The following is a 20814-nucleotide window of genomic DNA, read 5'->3' on the forward strand; positions in this document are numbered from 1 at the left end:
CGGTTTTCTCATCTGTGAAACTGGAACAATCCTCCCTTCCTCAGTGAATCCTTGTGAAGCCGGCTTGAACTCAATGCTGTGCTGTGACTGAGGGACAGCCCGCCCCCGCCCCCCCAGGCCTACTTCCCCACCTGCCCCTGTCTCACTCCCAGTGTCCTCAAAATGCCAGGGTCTTGCTTCTATGACAGTGCTTACTGAATGAAGCCTCGAGGACGCTGTCGGGTCTGCATACCCGGCAGGCTGGCTGTTCTTCGGGGCTGGAGTCTTAATCAGCACCAGGATCACCCTCAGAGCTTGGCGCGCAGCAGACACACTTAATGTTTATTGAAGGAAATTGAATTGAATAGTCAAATAGAACCAAAGACGCGTGCTCTTTCAGTGTGGGGTGGAATAGGAGAGGGATGTGTGCCTTGACATTTGCAAATATGTACTTAGAAGGACGTCTAGGGCACACAGATTTCTGTGGGCCAGGCAAATGTGAGGATTTCTGAGTGTTGATGAAATTATAAAATGCCTTCGTGACCCCCTTACCCCTGCCATCAGGAGACAATAGGACTTGTCAGTCCACTGGCCTTGGAGGTGGGTCAGATCCTCTCTTGGGACATCAGTGTGCCTCTTGTGGACTCTACAGACCAGCTTCTCATTGGCTGTGAGAGGCAGAGACCAGGAAACGCCCGCAGCCATGGCTGTTTGTGCCAGAGCTGTGCCGCCTTCTAGGTCCACCGGCAAAATATAGACCCTGGGCATCTTCTGAACGGCCACAAATCGTGTGCCTGGACACTGGAAGGCTGCTCAGTCTCTAGACTTCAAATTGGATATATCTGGGCACTTATTAAATGATGACACCTGAGAAAAATCTTAACTCCTCGAAAAAGATAAAGAGAAGGAAAAAGTCCCTGAAACCTGAATTTTGTGTGTCATCCTTTAAATTACACCCCATGTCATGTCAATTTAGAGGATACAGACTCTAGAATCATGCAGGCCGTGGCCTGTGAGTTAGCCCCTGGGTGAACTAAGACACGTCTGATAACCTCTGCTATTTAATAAGCACCTACTGTGTACCAGGATCTATAAAAGGGGTTTTGTCCTTCAGTGTGAAAAACAGTCCTAGGAGGAAGGTTATTATTGTTCCCATTTTGTAGATGAAGAAACTGAGACTCAAAGGTCGTGGGCACAGAACAAATCAGCTGTTGAGCTCTCAGGTAGGATCCCACTCCAGCTTGCCTGACTCCAAAGCCCTTCAGTCTTGGCGTTTCTGAGCAGAACCGAAGTTCCTGGGACCCTAAGCCACCACCAGGGGGACATGGACGTTCACCCAGATTTCCAACCTTCCTGCTGAATCAGCCTGGAGAGAACATGCCTTCAGGAGCCGATTAAACCACAACTTCCGCTCGGCTGAGCTCACACTTTGCTTTCAGAAACAGTAACAGTTCTGGGTGAAAATTCCATAAAAGCCTTTAAGATATAAACTCAAAAGCCAGGGTCAGGATTTTGATTACACATCTTTAAATGTTTTATTATTAAACGTGTGACTGGAGGTTTTTCACTGTGTAGCCCAATTGCCTTTTACATATTCTGCCTGTTCATTCTCCCTATAGATCCTGAGTAATGTCCCTACTCTAAGTGATTTTCGCCTCAGCACCAATATACAATTAGAGCTCTAAAACCAGGCTTAAAATAGAGCACACTTGCCAGTGAATTCATCAAACATTCGTGCTGTGGTTTCAGTTAACACAAATATTAACTCCTGTTACTCTACACCAGTGGTTCTCAACCTTCCTAATGCGCGACCCTTTAATACAGTTCCTCATGTTGTGGTGACCCCCAACCATAAAATTATTTTTGTTGCTGCTTCATAATTGTAATTTTGCTACTGTTAATGAAGTGTAATGTAAATATCTGTGTTTTCCAATGGTCTTAGGCTCTACAGCAGCGGTTCTCAACCTGTGGGTTGCCTTACCAGGGGTGGGCAAACTTTTTGACTCGAGGGCCACAATGGGTTCTTAAACTGGACCGGAGGGCCGGAACAAAAGCATGGATGGAGTGTTTGTGTGAACTAATATAAATTCAAAGTAAAGGAGCGGAGGGGAGAGCAAGAGAACCCTCTGCTCTTTCGGCTCCGCGGGCTGGATAGAACAGCTGAACGGGCCGGATCTGGCCCGCGGGCCGTAGTTTGCCCATGGCTGCCTTAGACCATCGGAAAACACAGATATTTACATTATGATTCATTAACAGTAGCAAAATTCCAGTTATGAAGTAGCAACGAAAATAATTTTATGGCTGGGGGTCACCACAACATGAGGAACTGTATTAAAGGGTCGTGGCATTAGGAAGGTTGAGAACCACTGTTCTATACCATCCTTATGAAGTAGATGCTACTAGTTTTTGTTGTTTTGGGGGGGTTTTTTATTGATTTCAGAGAGGAAGGAAGAGGGAGAGAGAGATAGAAACATCAATGATGAGAGAGAATTATGGATCGGCTGCCTCCTGCACGCCCCACACTGGGGATGGAGCCCGCAACCTAGGCATGTGACCTGACTGGGAATCGAACCGTGACCTGCTGGTTCATAGGTCGACGCTCAACCACTGAGCCATGCCAGCCAGGCAATGCTATTATCATGTCCCATTTACTGATGGGGAAATTGTGGTACAGAGGGGTTCAGTCACAGTCAGGAAGTATACTTAGGATAAACCTGATTTTTCTTCAGCTCTGTTGAGTTGGATATCCATCTCATTGTCATCAAAGGAATCCGCATAATACAGCTACCCGTTCCTTACTAAACCTGTGTTGGGTTCTTTTTTTTAAAAAAAAACATATTTTTATTGTTTCCAGAGAGGAAGGGAGAGGGAGAGGGAGAGAAAAAAATGAATGATGAGAGAGAATCATTGACTGGCTGCCTCCTGTACACCCCACACTGGGGATCAAGTCTGTAACCCAAGCATGTGCCCTGACAGGGAACTGAACCATGGCCTCCTTGTTCATGAGTCCACAATCAACCACTGAGCCACACCAGCTGGGCACGCAAGGTTTTGATTAGATACTGGATGCAGAGCACCTGGCGTCTACAGAGTGAGAGGTCAGTTAAAACAAACTATTGTCTGTGACCGACCGGAGTGAGTCTCTCACCCCGTGCCTGGGCCTTCACAGCAGAGAGAGGGTCATCAGAGGCCTCTCAGTCTGCAAGAGCCTGGAGTGGCCAGTTCTTCCTGACACCATTTCGAGGTCCTGCTTCGTGCAAGCCCGGACTCCGTCTGCACGGGGACTTCCCCTGTGCCCATGCTGGGCCTCTCAGTGTTCCCACCTTGCCTCCCCCAGCAGGACTCTAGCAACGGATACCATGAAGCCATTCTGGTGGCATGAATGGAGCACGTCACATGAGATGAGGTGTAAATCCAGACAGGAGCCGCCATGCACTTTGAATCAACCCAGGCCCCTTTTCATGCAAATGAGGGGGGAGGGGGGAAACCACACAAAACAGGAAGTAAAAGATGTGCAGAATGGAGCTCAAAGGCCACCCTGGGCCCCAGTCTGCCTCCAGGAGAGCTTCTGATTCTTCTGGTCGCTGAAGCTGGCGAAGCATTTATTATGGCTCAGCAGGAGTGGGGATTGTACGGAGGGCCACTTTCCCATTTCCTTTAAATGCTGTTCAGGGGATGTGAGTGATGTGTCTCCAGCAGTCAACAAATCGGAGGGAAACAAAAGGGTCACAAACGGGCTTTTCTAAGCAGACTCCAGGCCAAGTCTGTCTTCCAGAACATGCTCTGCACGGGGAGGGAGTGGGGCTGTTGCCGGGTAGTAGCAGGGCTGCCTGGAGGCGGGCAAGCCTGGAGCTGGAGAGTTTTGCTGTAAAAGGCTCCCTTCAAAGCATCTGTGTCCTGCTTGAGGACTGAATGGGCATCGCCACTTAAAGAATGTATTTCACAAATAGTCACCCTGTCCCAGGGACACTGCTGGCCCCCGGAGGGGATGCACCCCTGAGCTGGACACGCCTTCCATGTGTCCAGGTGTTGGTTTGGGAAGCATTTAGTTGGCACCTTCTGTTTCCGGGCACTGAGTGCCCCTCAGAGCTGTGACAGTACCTGCAGTGACCGGGCGAACAGGGCCACCGGCAACTGGCCAGTTGACCAATAGCACGAAATGGACAAGAAGCGTGGCTCTCGGTCCCGCGATGAGACAGCTTTCGGGAGAGGTAAAAGCCTCGTCCCGGGAAGCACAGTGGGCACTTCACGAATGAAGCCCTTTGCGTGGGAGCCGGGTCTGAGAGCGCAGAGAGGAGGAAGGGAATTAGCACCAGGCCCTTACGTACAGGGTGGGCAAAGGTAGGTTTACAGTTGTGAGTATGCGGAATTATTACTTATTCATCACTGTACCATTTATTTGTATGACAACTATAGACCTACGTTTGCCCACCCCTGTATTTTATTTCAGTGAATTCGCACAGCAGCCCTGTGAAGTGGATGATGCCATGGCCAGTTGCCGAATTAGGGACCTACGGCACAGAGGGGGCGTGGCCACATTACTGTTCAGTGTCTGAGGCAGAATCCAAACTCCCATCAGACTCAAAACCCAGGCTTTTCCCATCCCATCCAGAACCCCGGGCAAGGAATCGCGGGGAAAGAATTGCGCCCTGGCACTGCCGCTGGGTAACTGGTCAACCTCTCCCAGACTCAGTCTGTCCATCACATGAAGATTGCTCGTGCCTGCTTATTTCCAGGGTTTTGGGAGGAACGGATGAAAGAATGGATGCGGAAAATGCTTAAAACCCATAAGTCACTGTGAAGATGGGAGAAACTATGGCAATTAGAACACACCTGTCCTAAACCCAGTTCCACACGAGAGCGAACGATGCAGCAAATAAGCTAGAGTCTTGCCTGGTTTCATAACACAACGCCTTTTTAGGATTTAGCCCGTGTTCTTAGTTAAGCAGCTGTTTTGCTTTGATGTTTATCTACCATGTTGACCACAGTGAAGCATATTATTACTACAGAAGAGCATGAGGCCCCCACTTTCAGGCTGTGTGAGTCTCATTTCCTCTCCTCTTGATAAAGACTTGGGGCCTCCTAAGCCCGCCTTCTCTCATAGGTCCCCTGTTTCAATAAATGTAGCACACTCCTCCAACCAAACTCAACACCCAGCAACCCTCCAATCAAATTCAACACCCAGCAACCCTCCAACCAAACTCAACACCCAGCAACCACCATGGTATGCTCTCTCCCTCTCCTGCCGTCTCAGCTGGGTACCAAACCTATAGACATTATCCCACATCAGCTCTCACCTGGGCCACTGCAGGCGCTTCCCCAAAGGGCCTCTCTGCCTCTACCCTTGGATCCCTCCCCACCTTTCATTCTCCAAACCACAGCCAGGAGGGTCTTTTAAAATGCAAACCTGTTTGTCTCTCCTCTGCTCAGTACCACTTAGTGGCTTCCAGTGGTAGTTGGAATTAAATGCTATAGACCCTACACATGCCTGCAAGATCTGTCTCCACATCCAACCCCTTGCTTGTCACCACACCCTCCATCACAACCCTTTAGCCACACCGTTGCTCTCTCTTGCCTCAGGACATTTGCACTTGCTGTTTCCTTTTTCTGAGCTCTCTTCTCCTTGCACTGCACCCGGCGGGCTCATTCCCAACTCAGGTATCAGCTGTCATCAACACTCATACTCTGTGATGCATGGCACATGCCATAAATGTGTAATATGTAATGTCGATATCCCTTTTGGGATGTAAGCTCCACAGGGGTAGGACATCTGTCCATGTGGCTCATCACTGCCCACCCAACACCCAGCACAGTGCCTGGCAAGCAGCAAGTAGTCCATAGATATTTGTCATGTTCGTAAACGGGATGAAATGAGCAATTCCTCAGGAAATTCAGCCCATGGCTTCCCTACTGTCCACCCGCCCCTCTGAGCCTCGGTGGCCAGCCTAACAAGACTGTCCCTCTTCATTGCTTTGTCCCAGGAGCGGCTCGTGTTGTCCGTGCTGCCCCGCTTTGTCGTCCTGGAGATGATCAACGACATGACCAACGTGGAAGATGAGCACCTGCAGCACCAGTTCCATCGGATCTACATCCATCGCTACGAGAACGTCAGGTGAGAAGGGCAACGCCCCACCCGCGCTCCATGCGCTCCCTGCGCTGCGGTGCTCTCATCTTGCTGCCGAGACTTCCGTCTGCCTGGATGTCAGTGCTGTTTTCCATTGGTTGATTAATTCATTAACTGGTCATTACTGACCAGAGAGTTCTACATTTCCAAACAGAGGCTCGAGAAGAATGTCAGGGACATGCAGTCATATTTGCGTGCTGACGTACTGCGTGGCTCCCCTGCAGGGGGCCTGCCTACCTTCACAGTCTGAATGGGAAAGTCAAAGCCCTTTCACTGGGGTTGGCAGACTAACCCCAGAGAGATCTGGGAACCTCAGGGGTGATCAGTAGGTCTCCTCCTTATATTCCTCATACCAGTAAGTGTCTTTAAAACAATACGAAAACAGACTACAGCTTTTTTTTTTCTTCTTGAAAATGTATTTTTGGCCAACCACGCATCCACCCATCCATCCATCCACTCACTTATCCACCCATCCATCCATCTGTCCACCCATCCATCAATCCACACATCCATCCATGCACTTATTCATCCACCCACCCATCAATCCACCCACCCATCCATGTACTCACCCACCCATCCATGCACTCATCCATCCACCCACCCATCAATCCACCCACCCATCCATGTACTCACCCACCCATCCATGCACTCATCCATCCACCCACCCATCAATCCACCCACCCATCCATGTACTCACCCACCCATCCATGCACTCATCCATCCACCCACCCATCAATCCACCCACCAATCCATGTACTCACCCACCCACCCATCCATGTACTCACCCACCCATCCATGCACTCATCCATCCACCCACCCATCAATCCACCCACCAATCCATGTACTTACCCACCCACCCATCCATGTACTCACCCACCCATCCATGCACTCACCCACCCATCCATGTACTCACCCACCCACCCATCCATGTACTCACCCACCCATCCATGCACTCACCCACCCATCCATGTACTCACCCACCCACCCATCCATGCACTCACCCACCCATCAATCCACCCACCCATCCATGTAATCACCCACCCATCCATGTACTCACCCACCCATCCATGCACTCACCCACCCATCCATGTACTCACCCACCCACACATCCATGCACTCACCCACCCATCAATCCACCCACCCATCCATGTACTCACCCACCCATCCATGCACTCATCCATCCACCCACCCATCAATCCACCCACCCATCCATGTACTCACCCACCCATCCATGCACTCATCCATCCACCCACCCATCAATCCACCCACCAATCCATGTACTCACCCACCCACCCATCCATGTACTCACCCACCCATCCATGCACTCATCCATCCACCCACCCATCAATCCACCCACCAATCCATGTACTTACCCACCCACCCATCCATGTACTCACCCACCCATCCATGCACTCACCCACCCATCCATGTACTTACCCACCCACCCATCCATGTACTCACCCACCCATCCATGCACTCACCCACCCATCCATGTACTCACCCACCCACCCATCCATGCACTCACCCACCCATCAATCCACCCACCCATCCATGTAATCACCCACCCATCCATGTACTCACCCACCCATCCATGCACTCACCCACCCATCCATGTACTCACCCACCCACACATCCATGCACTCACCCACCCATCAATCCACCCACCCATCCATGTACTCACACACCCATCCATGTACTCACCCACCCACCCATCCATGTGCTCTCCCACCCATCCATGCACTCACCCACCCATCCATGTACTCATCCACCCACCCATCAGTGCCCTCTCTGAGCCCAGTACTGCCCTGAACAACGCGCTGTGCACTGAAAACCAGAGGGTGGACTCCTTACTGAGGCAGAGCAGCTTTAGAATCCCAATTCCACCTCCCTTGTGCGTGAGCTTGGGGAGTTACAGAAGTGAATCTCAGGACCTTTTTCCATAAAATGGGCAGTTTCTATATATCTTACAGGGAGTCAAGGTCGGTAGAAAGCATAGGACAGGGATGAGTATAGAACAGTAGAGCACTGTGCATATTGTACATTGTTTCAGACGTGGTTTCTAGTGGCAAACAAAAAAGAACCCAACCTTGACTGATTTAAAAGAAGTTCCTCAATGGCTACATGGCGGCTCCAGAGAAATTGGGGAGGGACAGAGGGGTGGTCTCAGGAACAATCTGGAATAAAGCCAGAAGCACAGCAGAGCTCAAGGCCAGTGAGGCCCCGCTTCCACTGTTTCCGAAGAGTTCATTCCCTGTCCTCGCACAGCTGTCACCTCTGCAGTACCTCAGCGCCCCCGGATCTGGATATAGCTGCCTTTGCCCTGCCCCCACTCCTTACCTCCCCCTCCCTGCACCCTCTCCCAACCCGCCTCTTTGCAGCTCAAGTTAAAGCCTGGGGCTGGTGTGGCCCACAGGCAGAGCCCAGTCACTGGCAAGAAGAGACCCGGAAGCAAACGGCTGGCATGTTCAGCTTGGACAGCAGACCTGCATTGCCTTCCCACCAAACACCACAGGGCGGAAATTCCCCAGACCAAGGAGAAAGTTCACAGATGGCTCTGAAAACACCAGTCTTCCTTCTTAGTTCCTTGCGTCCCACCTTTGTAGGGGAGGAGGGAAGAACCCGGTCCACGCACCAGCACGTCTGGCGGCCCTACACTCATTTCGGAGCAAGGCCAGCAGAGAGCGCGGGTCTGACACCTCTCTGTAGCGCGAGAGCCTGTAGAGGTGGTCCTCTGGGTCGCGTTCAGGAGTGGAGTGACCCTGCCTCAGACGCTTGAGCCTGCAAAGGGCCCCTCGTCATACAGCAGCTTTGGTGAGAGGTACACACACCCCGGATCTGGGAATCGGTCCCAGGGATCACGGGACTCATCGTTACCAATTCTAGAGCAACAGGTTCCGGCAGTACCTATAATTATGACACAGTGCGGGCTCTGTTATTACAGTGAGCAAAGGTGCCAAGGGAGCCTCAGACGAGGAAGCCCTGGGGGGGGGGGGCGGTGAGAGGTGGAGGGTGCAGGTGGGTAGAGAACCCTTTGAAAAGAGATGGTTCTTATTTGCCTCAGTTAAAACTGAGTCAGCCAAGAGGACAGGAAACCAGGCAGTGAAGGCAGCACAAAACAGGGGCCTACAGAGATGCCTAAACCTGGATATAAAAGATGCGCATTATCTCTTAATGAAAAAGAGAAAAGATATCAATACAGGACACACCATGAGAGTGCCTGTCACCATGGAGGAAAAGATGGGGGAACCTAACCTTAACCAAGAAAAACAATGGAGAAAATACACAAGCCAGCTCACCCACACCCACAGACTGGGGACCCTCAAGTTCAAGAAACAGCACCTTTGGCTTTCTCTCTGCACTCATCGATTCCAGTGTTTCCTTCTGTCCAGAATAACGGAAGTTATTTCCGCCCTCTCCATCCACCCATTTATTTCAAACCACTGGACTGAGGTCTGATGCTCCGAGACCCTTTCCTGGGAGCTCACAACACACGCAATCAAAACTGAGTTGACTGCCCACATTTCTCAGTGGCCTGGGCTCGCGGCAAAGGAGCCCTTTGTAAAGGGAGGAGAGTCTAGAGACCCCACTGCCGCCCAGGGCTTCTCCCAGCCCTTTCCTGAGGCAGCTCCCACAGGTCCTGGGCAGATGAACTCACCCGGGGGCGGTGGGCCTCTGCAGCCCACGGCAAGGCTGCGGGTGCTAAATTAAGACCAGAGATGGAAAAGGCAGAGGAGGGCTGTCCTTGGCCTGTGTCTAAGAACAAAGTCAGACCGGCTGCTACACCTCCCCCCGCCCCAGCCCCCGGAACACACTTGTTGCGGTGTAGGGAGCATCTCTGAAATCATTTCCAAATCTGTCCCTCTCTTCATGGCCACCACCCGGTTCATCGCCTCCCGTCAGTAGGGTGTACAGGAGGCACCAGGCCACACCTGGGGACATCCGTGGGCCCAGGGGACGGGGAGCCTGCGGACCAGGCTCTCATCCAGAACATTGTATGTGAGCCACTACATCCGGAACATTGTCTGTGAGCCACTACATCCGGAACATTGTCTGTGAGCCACTACAAGACACTGGCTTCATCCTTTCGTCTCTCTGAGTTTACTTCCTAATCCAAAGCATGAGCTATCTGAAAGGGTCCAAGCATTTAGAGCAGTAGTTCTCAACCTTTCTAATGCCGCGACCCTTTAATACAGTTCCTCATGTGGTGGTGACCCCCAAGCATAAAATTATTTTCCTTGCTACTTCATAACTGTAATTTTGCTACTGTTATGAATCGTAATGTAAATATCTGTGTTTTTCGATGGTCTTAGGCGACCTGCAGGTTGAGAACCGCTGCTGTAGCGCCTAAGACCATCGGAAAACACAGATATTTACATTACGATTCATTAACAGTAGCAAAATTACAGTTATGAAGTAGCAAGGAAAATAATTTTATGGTTGGGGGTCACCACCACATGAGGAACTGTATTAAAGGGTTGTGGCATTAGGAAGGTTGAGGACCACTGATTTAGACTCAGGCTGATTTCATCTATACACAGCTGAGATGTCTGCAATGAGACCCCGGGCACGGGGCTTTGTACTGGAAGCCTTTTCGGCTTCCAGGCTCATCTGCCCAATTCTATTCCTCTTTCCTGTCTCTCCCCACCCCACCCCACCCCACCCCACCCCCGCCCGTACACATAAGATACTTCTCGTATTAGGCCCTGCTGTCTGCTCTAACACAGAACCTCCCAGTTTTGATCATTGAAACGCCATACACTCTAGTCACTCAACTGTCCACTGCTAATATTCCTGGTGGGTGGGTGATTCAGGCACAGAGGCCCCCGCATTTTATAGCTGTGCCATCCCCTGGCATTCAGCTCTTGGAGGAGAAAGAGCAGAAAAGGACCACCTTGGCCGAGAAATGACAAGGATCACTTCTGCTCGATGCCACTGATGAGCCCTGATGGCATGGCTCCACCCAGCTACAAGAGTGGCACCGAGTCCCTGGCTTGGCGGTCTTTGCTAGGGCAGGGAGGCGTGGATTTGGGGGACAGTAGCTTTTCTGCCAGGCCTCTCTCCCCGCTTTCCTCCAGCCCAGCCCATGCCACGTGGTTTGCACATTCTCAGTCCACCCACTTTGGGCTGTTTATTTCCCGCCAGGCCTGCCAGCGTGCGCACGCACCACGTTCACCCTGCAGACTAGAGTTTCATGGACAGTGAAATGGAATTGAATGAGCCCAGAAAACTGGTTGCCTCTCGAGGCCTGTCTGTGTGGCAATCTATTAAACCCTCACTGGTCCCCAAAACTTCCCACAGCTGCAATGTATCCTCTACTTATTGAGGACTGTGGCGTGATTTATAGGTTGTCTTCTGACAGTAGCCCTGCCGAGTAGCTTTAATCTTTGCATTATTGTCTAGAAAGTGGAAGCTCCGAGGGATTAGATGCATTTCCCTGGAACACACAGCTAGGAAGACGAATCTACACAGTGTTCCTAATGATTCTAGTGGCTTCTGCTAAAGCCTCCTTGAAGACTCTATTTGCAGAGCGACTGTTAGGTAACATCGCTTATTTTTAGCCAAATAAACAACTTATATAACCAAATTAGAGCTGGAAATTAATACGGTCCCGTCAGTATATTCCAAGATGAATATCTTGGAAGGTTACAAATTTATACTTAGAAACAAAAGGCCCCGCCTTGAGCTCAGCACGTGGGGGCAGCAGAATGAGCAAGGCAGTGAGAGCCGGGGCCCGGCTTCAGCCTCTGGTCTCCCCTTCAACTCACTCTTAGTGCACGCACGTGACGCAAGCCAGCGCTTCTCGGACTTGACCATGCACAAGAATCACCTGAAGCTCGGACTTGACCATGCGCAAGAATCACCTGAGGCTCTTGTTATGTCAGAGTGTGGCCCAGCGGGTCTGGGTGGGGCCTGAGAGTCTGCATGTCTAACCCCGTGGTCGGCAAACTGTGGCTCGCGAGCCACATGCGACTCTTTGGCCCCTTGAGTGTGGCTCTTCCACAAAATACCACGGCCTGGGCGAGTCTATATTGAAGAAGTGGCGTTAGAAGAAGTTTAAGTTTAAAAAATTTGGCTCTCCAAAGAAATTTCAATCGTTGTGCTGTTGCTATTTGGCTCGGTTGACTAATGAGTTTGCTGACCACTGGTCAACCAGAGCCCAGGAGAGGCCGGTGGGGGCCGTGACCACACTCTGAGGAAGGAGTTCCTGACTCTGCTCATGTCTGTTGATTCAACTCAGAAAACAGGTCATGAGTCTTAACATATGATGGACTCCTGAAGGACAAGGCGGATTTTAATAAGTAGCAACAGGAAAGAAAGCTATGCCACTGCACAGACGCAGGTGGATAGAGCATGGTATCGTCAGAAGACCAAGAGGGATTTGATGCTATTGGAACACTGAGCATCTGTGAACCCTTTTATGACTTTGTTCTCAGGGGATTCCATTTCTTCTTTCAATAGGCTGCACGGCCCGGCCGGCCTGGCTCAGTGGTTGAACGTCGACCTATGAACCAGGAGCTCATGGTTCAATTCCCAGTCAGGGCACATGCCCGGGTTGCAGGCTCGATCCCCAGTGTGGGGCATGCAGGAGGCAGCTAGATCCATGATTCTCTCTCATCACTCATGCTTCTCTCTCTCTCTCCCCCTCTCCCTTCCTCTCTGACATCAATAAAAATACTAAAAAAATAAAAAAATAAAAAATAGGTTGCATGCTCCACAAGGGCTGTGACGGTACTTCCTGCTCACCACTGTATCTCCAGTGCCTGGCACACAGTAGTCATTCAGTTAACCAGCTGCTAAATGAATGAATAAGTGAATGAACCACTTTTGCCATAGATCAGAGGTGGGGAACCTTTTTTCTGCCAACGGCCATTTGGATATTGATAACATCATTCACAGGCCATACAAAATTATCAACTTAAAAATTAGCCTGCTGTATTTGGTCAAACATTTAATTAACTAACTCCCAATGCCTCGGCAGGGCCAGACCACATGGTTTCTCAGGCCTTATCTGGCCCTCGGACTGGACGTTCCCCACCCCTGCCATAGACAGATGGATAGTAACAGTTTTGGATGGGTGGCTCTATAAAGTGAGTGGGTTGGACTACATGATCTACAGGCCCTTGCACTTTCCACCTTCAAAGCTACTGTAGTGATAAAAAGTACAGATTCCAGAGCCAGGCCTCCTGGTTCACTCCCAGCTCTCCATGTCTGTGGGCAAGTACTCAGGCCTCAGTTTTCTTATCGATAAAATGGAGATGATCATAATAGGCCCTGCTGCGTAGACTGTTATGAGGAATGAATGAGTTAATACAGTAGCAATCTTAGATCAGATTCAAGTTCACAGTTACTGCCAGTGTTTCTGCTACTACTGTTTCAGGCTTGTGTCCACAGTTAGGAATGCTTTTAGCAGCAAATAACAAATAATCCAGGTAATGGTCATAGTCTTTACTGCCTCTGATACCTGTCTCTTCTCTCCTCTCCTCTACTCCTCCTTTTTTCTCCTCCTCCTCCTTCTCCTCCTCCTCCTCCTCCTCCTCCTCCTCCTCCTCCTCCTTCTTCCCCCTCCACCTTCTTCTTCTTCTTTCTTCTCTCCTCTCTCTCTCTCTCTCTCTCTCTCTCTCTCTCCCTCTCTCCCTCCCTCCTCAATTCCATTAAGCGGACAATCCCAGCTCTGCAACATGCTCCAGTAGAATGTTGGACAAGCCTCCTTGCCCCTCTGAGCCTGTTCATCTTCACAAAGGAGACAATAATGCTTGCGCCCCCCGGTAACTGGGTCAATGAACAAAGACTGTGTGTTGCATTTAGAAGGCTTTCGAGGACTGCCCCTTCCCTTATTTCCCTTTTCCCTTGTGCCAAACCATATGCATAGGCTAAAATCTCACCTCAATGAAATCCTTAGTCCTGGGAAGTTTTAGGTATTAATTATTCAGCCTGAGGCTTCCCAGGTTTGCACCTAGTCCCATAATTTTTTCAAAAATGCCTACCTCTATTTGTCCGCAATTTGGGGTTTATTTAGTACATGTCATTGGGCTGGAGATAATGAGGTTCTGTGTTCTTTTTCTCCCTGTGTCGACTTTGCTCTGTGTCCATTTGCTCTGCATTGCTGTTCATTGTGAAAATATAGAAATAATTCATAAAGCTTCATTTGGCTTCGCCTAACACATTGACCTGTTCCTGGTGACAAATTTCCTTCTGGAAAGTGTTTGCCTTGTCCACACTGCACAGCTTTGCAGGAGAAAAAGGGCTTTCTGTTGCCCCCTCATCCTTCCTGAACTCCCGGGTGCACTGTCTCAGCTGGGATGTCTGCTGAATACGGAGACCTTCTCCCGACTCCCATGGCAGGGAGAGTGAACATCCCAGACCACGGCGGATTTCTCTGCTGATGTTGACGTGTGTCCTGGATGATTTAAAATATTAATGCGCTTTCTCCCCACCCCACCCCTTCCCTGTTGTCTAGTATTCTTTTTGCAGATGTCAAAGGGTTTACCAACCTCTCCACGACCTTGTCCGCTCAGGAGCTGGTCAGGATGCTCAACGAGCTCTTTGCCCGATTCGATCGCCTGGCCCACGTGAGTTGAATTTAATTCCCTACTCGTGTTTGGCGGGAGTGAGGACTGCATGTGAATTAGGGGAGGACTCAGCCTTCACCACCAATGTCATTACTGTTCTGCATCCTGCCCCCAGGCGTGGCCCCCTGATCCTCACACATTCTGGGGATCAGTGTTAGTTATTGACGGGTCTTGGATGGGGGGTTGGACAGATGAATCTTCCCAGTGGAGAGACAGCTGGTTGAGTGACAATTAAACCAAGTCCTTTTGATCCGCTTCCACTCCAGCATCATGTCCCCGGAGTGGCCAGGTGCCATCCCGCTGCAGCCCTGGTTTGTGCAGAGGTGGCTGCCTGCAGTTTCCCAGCCGACCCGGCCATCGGGACTGAATTCACCTGTTCTCAAGAAACAGTAGTCCACTGGGCCCCACTGTGCTTGACCTTGCTTAAGAGCTTTGCTGTGTTAGCCAACGAGACACCACCTTTATTTTCAGTTAGCTGATCAGAACTCAAATAGAAAACAGGTTAAAAGAGATGACCATTTGCCATCAAAACACAGATTCCCGGTCCTAAAGCCACTTGAGGTACGGAGGGTGAGTTACTTCATCCTTCTTTGTAAAGGGTGTGCATCACAACCAACTTCATAGGCTAGTGGGAGTTCCATGAAACCACATCAAGGGGGAGTGCATTCTCAGGGCGCTGAAAATGTCCTGTTTTGGCTGCCTCACCCCAACAGAGAGCCATTCATACTGGAATCTGAGCACCTCTAGGGGTTGTGCGTGGGGCTCTGTGCTGGGAGTGTGGGAATGACTACAGCACACGCCTTCCCTTCCCAGAGTTAAGTCCAGCTGGGGCTACATAAAGAGGCAAGCAATGCACAATGTGGTGTGTGCAAAGGTACCTCTGGGTGACCTGGGACTGCAGAGGCAACACAGAACCCATGGGTCAGGGATTTCCAGGAGAAAGTGGCACTTAGGCTAAGTCTTAAAAGTAAGAGCAACAGCCGAAACCGGTTTGGCTCAGTGGATAGAGCGTCGGCCTGCGGACTGAAGGGTCCCGGGTTCGATTCCGGTCAAGGGCATGTACCTTGGTTGCGGACACATCCCCAGTGGGAGGTGTGCAGGAGGCAGCTGATCGATGTTTCTCTCTCATCGATGTTTCTAGCTCTCTCTCCCTCTCCCTTCCTCTCTGTAACAAATCAATAAAATATATTTAAAAAAAAAAGAGAGAGAGAGCAACGTAGGAGAATACCATCCAGCAATGAAAAGGGACATGCCTCTGCTACATGCCAGAACATCACTGAGTCTCGAATGCAATACGACAGGCGAACGAAGCCAACCCAATCACAGATGACGCACCCCTGAAATCTACATAATTTTATTGCTATCTCCCCAATAAATTCAATAAAAACTAAAATAAAGCAAAAAAAGAAGCAGCAGCCAGACACAAAAGGCTAAACATTTCATGATTCCTCCCATAAGCCACTCTAGAAAAGTCAAAATTACGGGGACAGAGAAGAGCCGAGTGGTTGAGAAGTGGAGGGTATGGACTGACTGCAGGGAAGCATGGGGGTGATTTGAGGGTGATGTGGGTGCTCTATATGTGAGTAGGGCTCTTCACATATAGCGAAAGGGTGAATGTCACTGTATTTAAATTATGTATCTATTAGCGAGGTGAAGAAGATGGGGAATGTCAGCCGGGAGAATAAAAATAAAGATGCTGGCTACTCAGAAACCAGGAGAGACTCAGCAGTGCCGGAGGGAAAGGGGTGAGGTGCTACACAGACAGGCAGGGACCGGGACCGGCCAAAAACTCGCAGAGGAGCCTGCAGCTCCCGGCAGTGTTGAGGAGGGCACCAACTGGGCGGGGAGGAGGTGGGGACCGAGGTCTCCCCTAATACAAGAGCTGGGTTTACCTGAAGGGCTGGGAACTGCGAGGTGGGGGAGAATATATACCATCTTTTGATTGTTGCATCAATGGGGGCTGGTGTGTTACACATAAATCATTCTACTTCATATTATGGTCATGAATATCTCTGCTCAGAGATGCTAAGATGGATAGAAATGACCCTCCCGCAAGGACCCACAAGTGTGACCAAGCTTAATTTTTAGTGTCAGAACAGACCCTGCTGACTCAGGGAAAGGGCTGCACAGTAACAGTTAATGCAAGTTGTTCAACCAACATTTATTGACAACATACCACGTGCCAGGGAACGTGCAGGACTCCGGGAAGGCAACACCAGTCTCTGCCCTCAGGGAGCTCTGAGTCTGGTAAGGGAGGCGGACCAGCCTGTAATGACTGCAGGCCAGTGCGGTGCGAGCAATGACAGGCACAGGGTGGTGGATGAAGGGCAGCCCAGCCAGATGCTGGGCGGGCTGGGCGTGATGGTGGTGGCGACCCAGCAGCACTCAGAGAAGAGGGCCTGTGCACACGGGGCTTGAGAAAGAGGAAGAGCTTTGCTGGCATCAGATGAGAGGAGGCGCCTTCTAGGCTGAGCCATGGGGCAAAGGCAGGGGAGTGTGAAAACGCAACACTGCTATCTGCCTGGGAGCTATAAGGAGCTCAAGATTGTTAGAGCGTGAAGGGCAAGGGCGATGCAGTGAGAGATAAGCCTGAGGGCATGGTGTGACATCTGAGGGAGCGTGGAGTTTGTCTTGGTGGGGGGGGGGGAAGGGGAGCAAATGAAGGTACATGGCCCAGTGACCCCCACTGGGCACAAGATTCCGTAGTCTACCTTTTTGGGTATTACTCTTACTGAAAGGTTTTAAAGAAAAAAAATACATATCAAATTAAGTGCAGATAGATGATGGAGTAAAGTTATTATTAATTTTAATAAGATTATTAAATATTCATAAAATGCCTTTTTTAATGCATTGTGATGAGTGTTTTTCCTGGCTTACCTAACTCAGTTCTCACAACAAACCTACAAGGCAGTGTCTTTATTATTCCCATTTAACAGAACCAGTGACTGAGCCTCAAAGAAGTAAAATAATGTGCCCAGAAGCACCGGTAGGTGGTGCATCTGGGATCCAGACCAAGGCCAGGTGCTTCCATAGTAATACACATATTCTTCATTACTAATTTGGATGGGGAGGGGCAGATAGGAACTACTTGATTTTGCAAAAGGATCAGGCATTTTAGGGGGTGGAACAGGAGACCTCAGAGATGGGTTGCTGCCTCTGCAGGATGGCTTGAAGGGTTCGAGTGAGGCCGGACTTGAACATTCCTTGTGCAAATCCCCTCTCTGCATCTCATTTCCTATCAAAGGTGTGCTGAAGGACAAATGAAACAACTCTGTGAGATGCTCCTTCACACACGGGCTGCTCCAAATGAGGACTCGGTGCCCGTTAGCGCTCGTCAATGCCTAGTCTACCCGCCCCGGGTGCATCAGGACCTGCTGCCCTAGGAGACCTCGGTAGAAAAGTTCAATAGTCTCGGCCAGGGAAAACGAGTCTACTCAGGAAGGAGAAGCCCCACTGCAAATGCATTTGCCCCACGACTTGCCTCTTGAGCATCTTTTAGCACCAAAATCCTGTGCCTTTGTAATGACCTTTCTCTCCTGGCCACGAGTCTTTGCTCTAGATTTCCCTTACGTTGCACATCAGAGAAAACCCACCTCCCATGCAAATGGCACACACTGTACCTGTTTACTCACTGCATTACTAAGATGCAGGGGAGACCTCACAGCCTCCTGTTAGATCCTCTTAGTGTGATCGAGTTCCTCGGTTTCCCTGTGGTTAGGGCTGCTCAGAGCAGAGCACAGTGACCCCTGACCCTTTGGCAAACTCCCATTTGAGGGGGTTTGGTCTCTGCCACTTTTGGTCTTTGATCTTTTTGTAAAATAAAGTAGTTCCTACCTGCCCCTCCCCATCCAAATTAGGACCGAAGAGTATGTATATCATGAGGAAGTCTTTAAATTGTAAAGCAAAAAACATATGTATTTGTTAACATGATTGACCTCAACACAGCTTAAACCTTTCTTAAAATGACTGACAAAACTGGAAGAACCTAAACTGCTATTATAAAGAACAAATCGAACCCAATGGAAAGCTAATCAACAGATTAAAATCAAGGAGAGAGCTGTTTCTATACTGACATCGAAAGAATTTCAAGATATTTGTTGCATGAAAAAAAGCATGTCTCAGACCTATAGACATGGATTGATAAATCTATGGCTAAGAGCACGAAAATTAGTCATACATGATCATGGGAATGTATCTGTGAAAACAGAAGCCTCAGAGGAGGGGAAGGAAACCAGGTTCCCGGGGTGGTGGGCCTGAGAGCTAGGGCTGCGCAAGGGACTTACCACAGTCTCATTGTTACTAGGACAATATAGTCATCTGTTATTTCTGTAATCACAACGAGATAACGTCATGTTCTCTAACAACTATTTTAAGTGCATTAACTGCACCAGTGTTTTTGTTCCGAGAATCTTCTCTCTTTTTATTTTTTATTGATTTTTTTCTCTGATTACAAAAGCAATGTTGTTCCTTATATAAAATTTAAATACCAAAGATATAGACAACACAGGAAGTACACATCCCCGTCGTCCTACCCCTGCCCAACCACAGAACCATCTTTGATAATTGGGTGTATAGATCTCCTAAGTTTTATCTTCACAAATGGTTTCATACATCCTCTGGGTTTTCCAAGATTTTTATCATATCAAAGCCATCAAGATGGGAGGAAAGGATTATATTAAGACTAACTCAATAAAATCTGCAAGAAGACCCTCACCCTACTTTATTTTTCCTCTTCAATATCAAAGCAACCTGGAACTTAACCGGAACTTTACAAAGCAATTTCGGATAAAAGGAAGTTGCTTGGCTATTACTGTCAAGTCACCTGACAGCTCATAGGAATTGATCAGGAAAATGTGTCTGCAAATTGACAGATAAGAAGACAGGCCTTCCACGCATTACACGCATGAAAGAGTGAGTGCAGATGTGGAAGGCTGACAAGCATTTTGGTCTCTCCGGGGGGTCCCGGAACCAATGCCCTGCAGTTACCAAGGAATGGCTGTAGGTAGTTAGGTTTGGGGGAGTCGAAAGTTTATGTGGATTTTTGACTGTGTGGGTGGTCAGTGCCCCTAAGTCCCACATTGTTCAGGAATCAGACACACACACACACACACACACACACACACACACACACACACACACAGCAATATAGTGAGTTTTTATAATGTTAATTTAATTTAGGCAAAGAATTTTCATTTATTCTAGGAATATCTTTTTTTTTTTTAATAAAGCGATGGCGTAGTCGGTGGTGGTGGGTTATTTTGGTTTGTTGATGGGTTTTTCAGACTTCCTTGGCAAATACAAAATTGAGCCCTCTAGCCGTCCGCCTGGCCCTCTGGTTTTTTAGTAACTGTCCCATGGACCCCATTAATCTGGAGACTGCCAGGCCTAATGGGCGAAGGGCTCCATCCTGGCCCGGAAGCTGTGGGGGTCTCAGAGGAAGCAGAGGGAAGGGCCTCGGCGCCCCTGACTGGCCAGACCTCTTCAGTGGCTCTTTTGCAAAATTAGCAGCATTGAAGCAGCCAACAGCCAGGAACCACAGGCTCCTAAGAATAACCCTGGGAAGGCTGTGCATGCCCTCAGAGTTCTGAAGGTGGCATCTGTGCCTATTTGGGAGGGTTGGCAAGACCCTGGAGATCGGATCCAGACTGGAAGCACCAGAGCCGGTTCCGGGTCTCTTTTCCTTATCTGATGCTTGCTTTTCACTGGGAGAGGGGCTAAGTACACCCTACACATCCTTTTATCCATGCTTTTAAGTGCATTCATTTGTTACCAAAACATAATGGCCTAACTCCTGATGAGATTAGGAGGCCAGCACAGTGCTTTACACCCCAGCTATACAAGGGCCTCCACGGTGCTGCTGGCACCTCAGCTCCCCTTTCTCTGCAACTCCCCTCCCCCTGCCCTTGGGCCCCACCCCATAAGGAGGGCCTCTTACCCACAATGCATAGACCCATGCTCCTGGGGCTTCAGGTCTAGAAGGCATCTCAGGGTCATTCAGTCTCACCCATCTATCCAAGGAAGCGAAAAAGGGAGAGTCATCTGCCCTGGGTCACAGGTAAGAGAGGTGAAGGACTGGCACAGGGGTCCAAGTCCTCATCAGAGACAGGCCGCACTAATTCAGTGCCCCCTCCGCTGGGCCCT

At 49.7% G+C, this 20814-nt stretch overlaps 1 protein-coding gene across 4 annotated transcripts in view; it reads left to right on the forward strand.

The window, feature by feature from the left end:
- ADCY8 (adenylate cyclase 8) overlaps positions 1-20814 on the forward strand; it is a 145040-nt gene that overhangs the window by 45848 nt on the left and 78378 nt on the right. For all 4 annotated transcript variants that reach the window (XM_080646997.1, XM_080646998.1, XM_080646999.1 and 1 more), the window contains exons 3-4: positions 5961-6091; positions 14562-14673. In XM_080646997.1, coding sequence (XP_080503123.1) covers positions 5961-6091; positions 14562-14673 — 243 coding nt within the window. The remainder of the gene's footprint in view (positions 1-5960; positions 6092-14561; positions 14674-20814) is intronic.

Source organism: Plecotus auritus, assembly GCF_963455305.1.
Source record: "Plecotus auritus genome assembly, chromosome: 11".
Lineage (NCBI taxonomy): Eukaryota > Metazoa > Chordata > Mammalia > Chiroptera > Vespertilionidae > Plecotus > Plecotus auritus.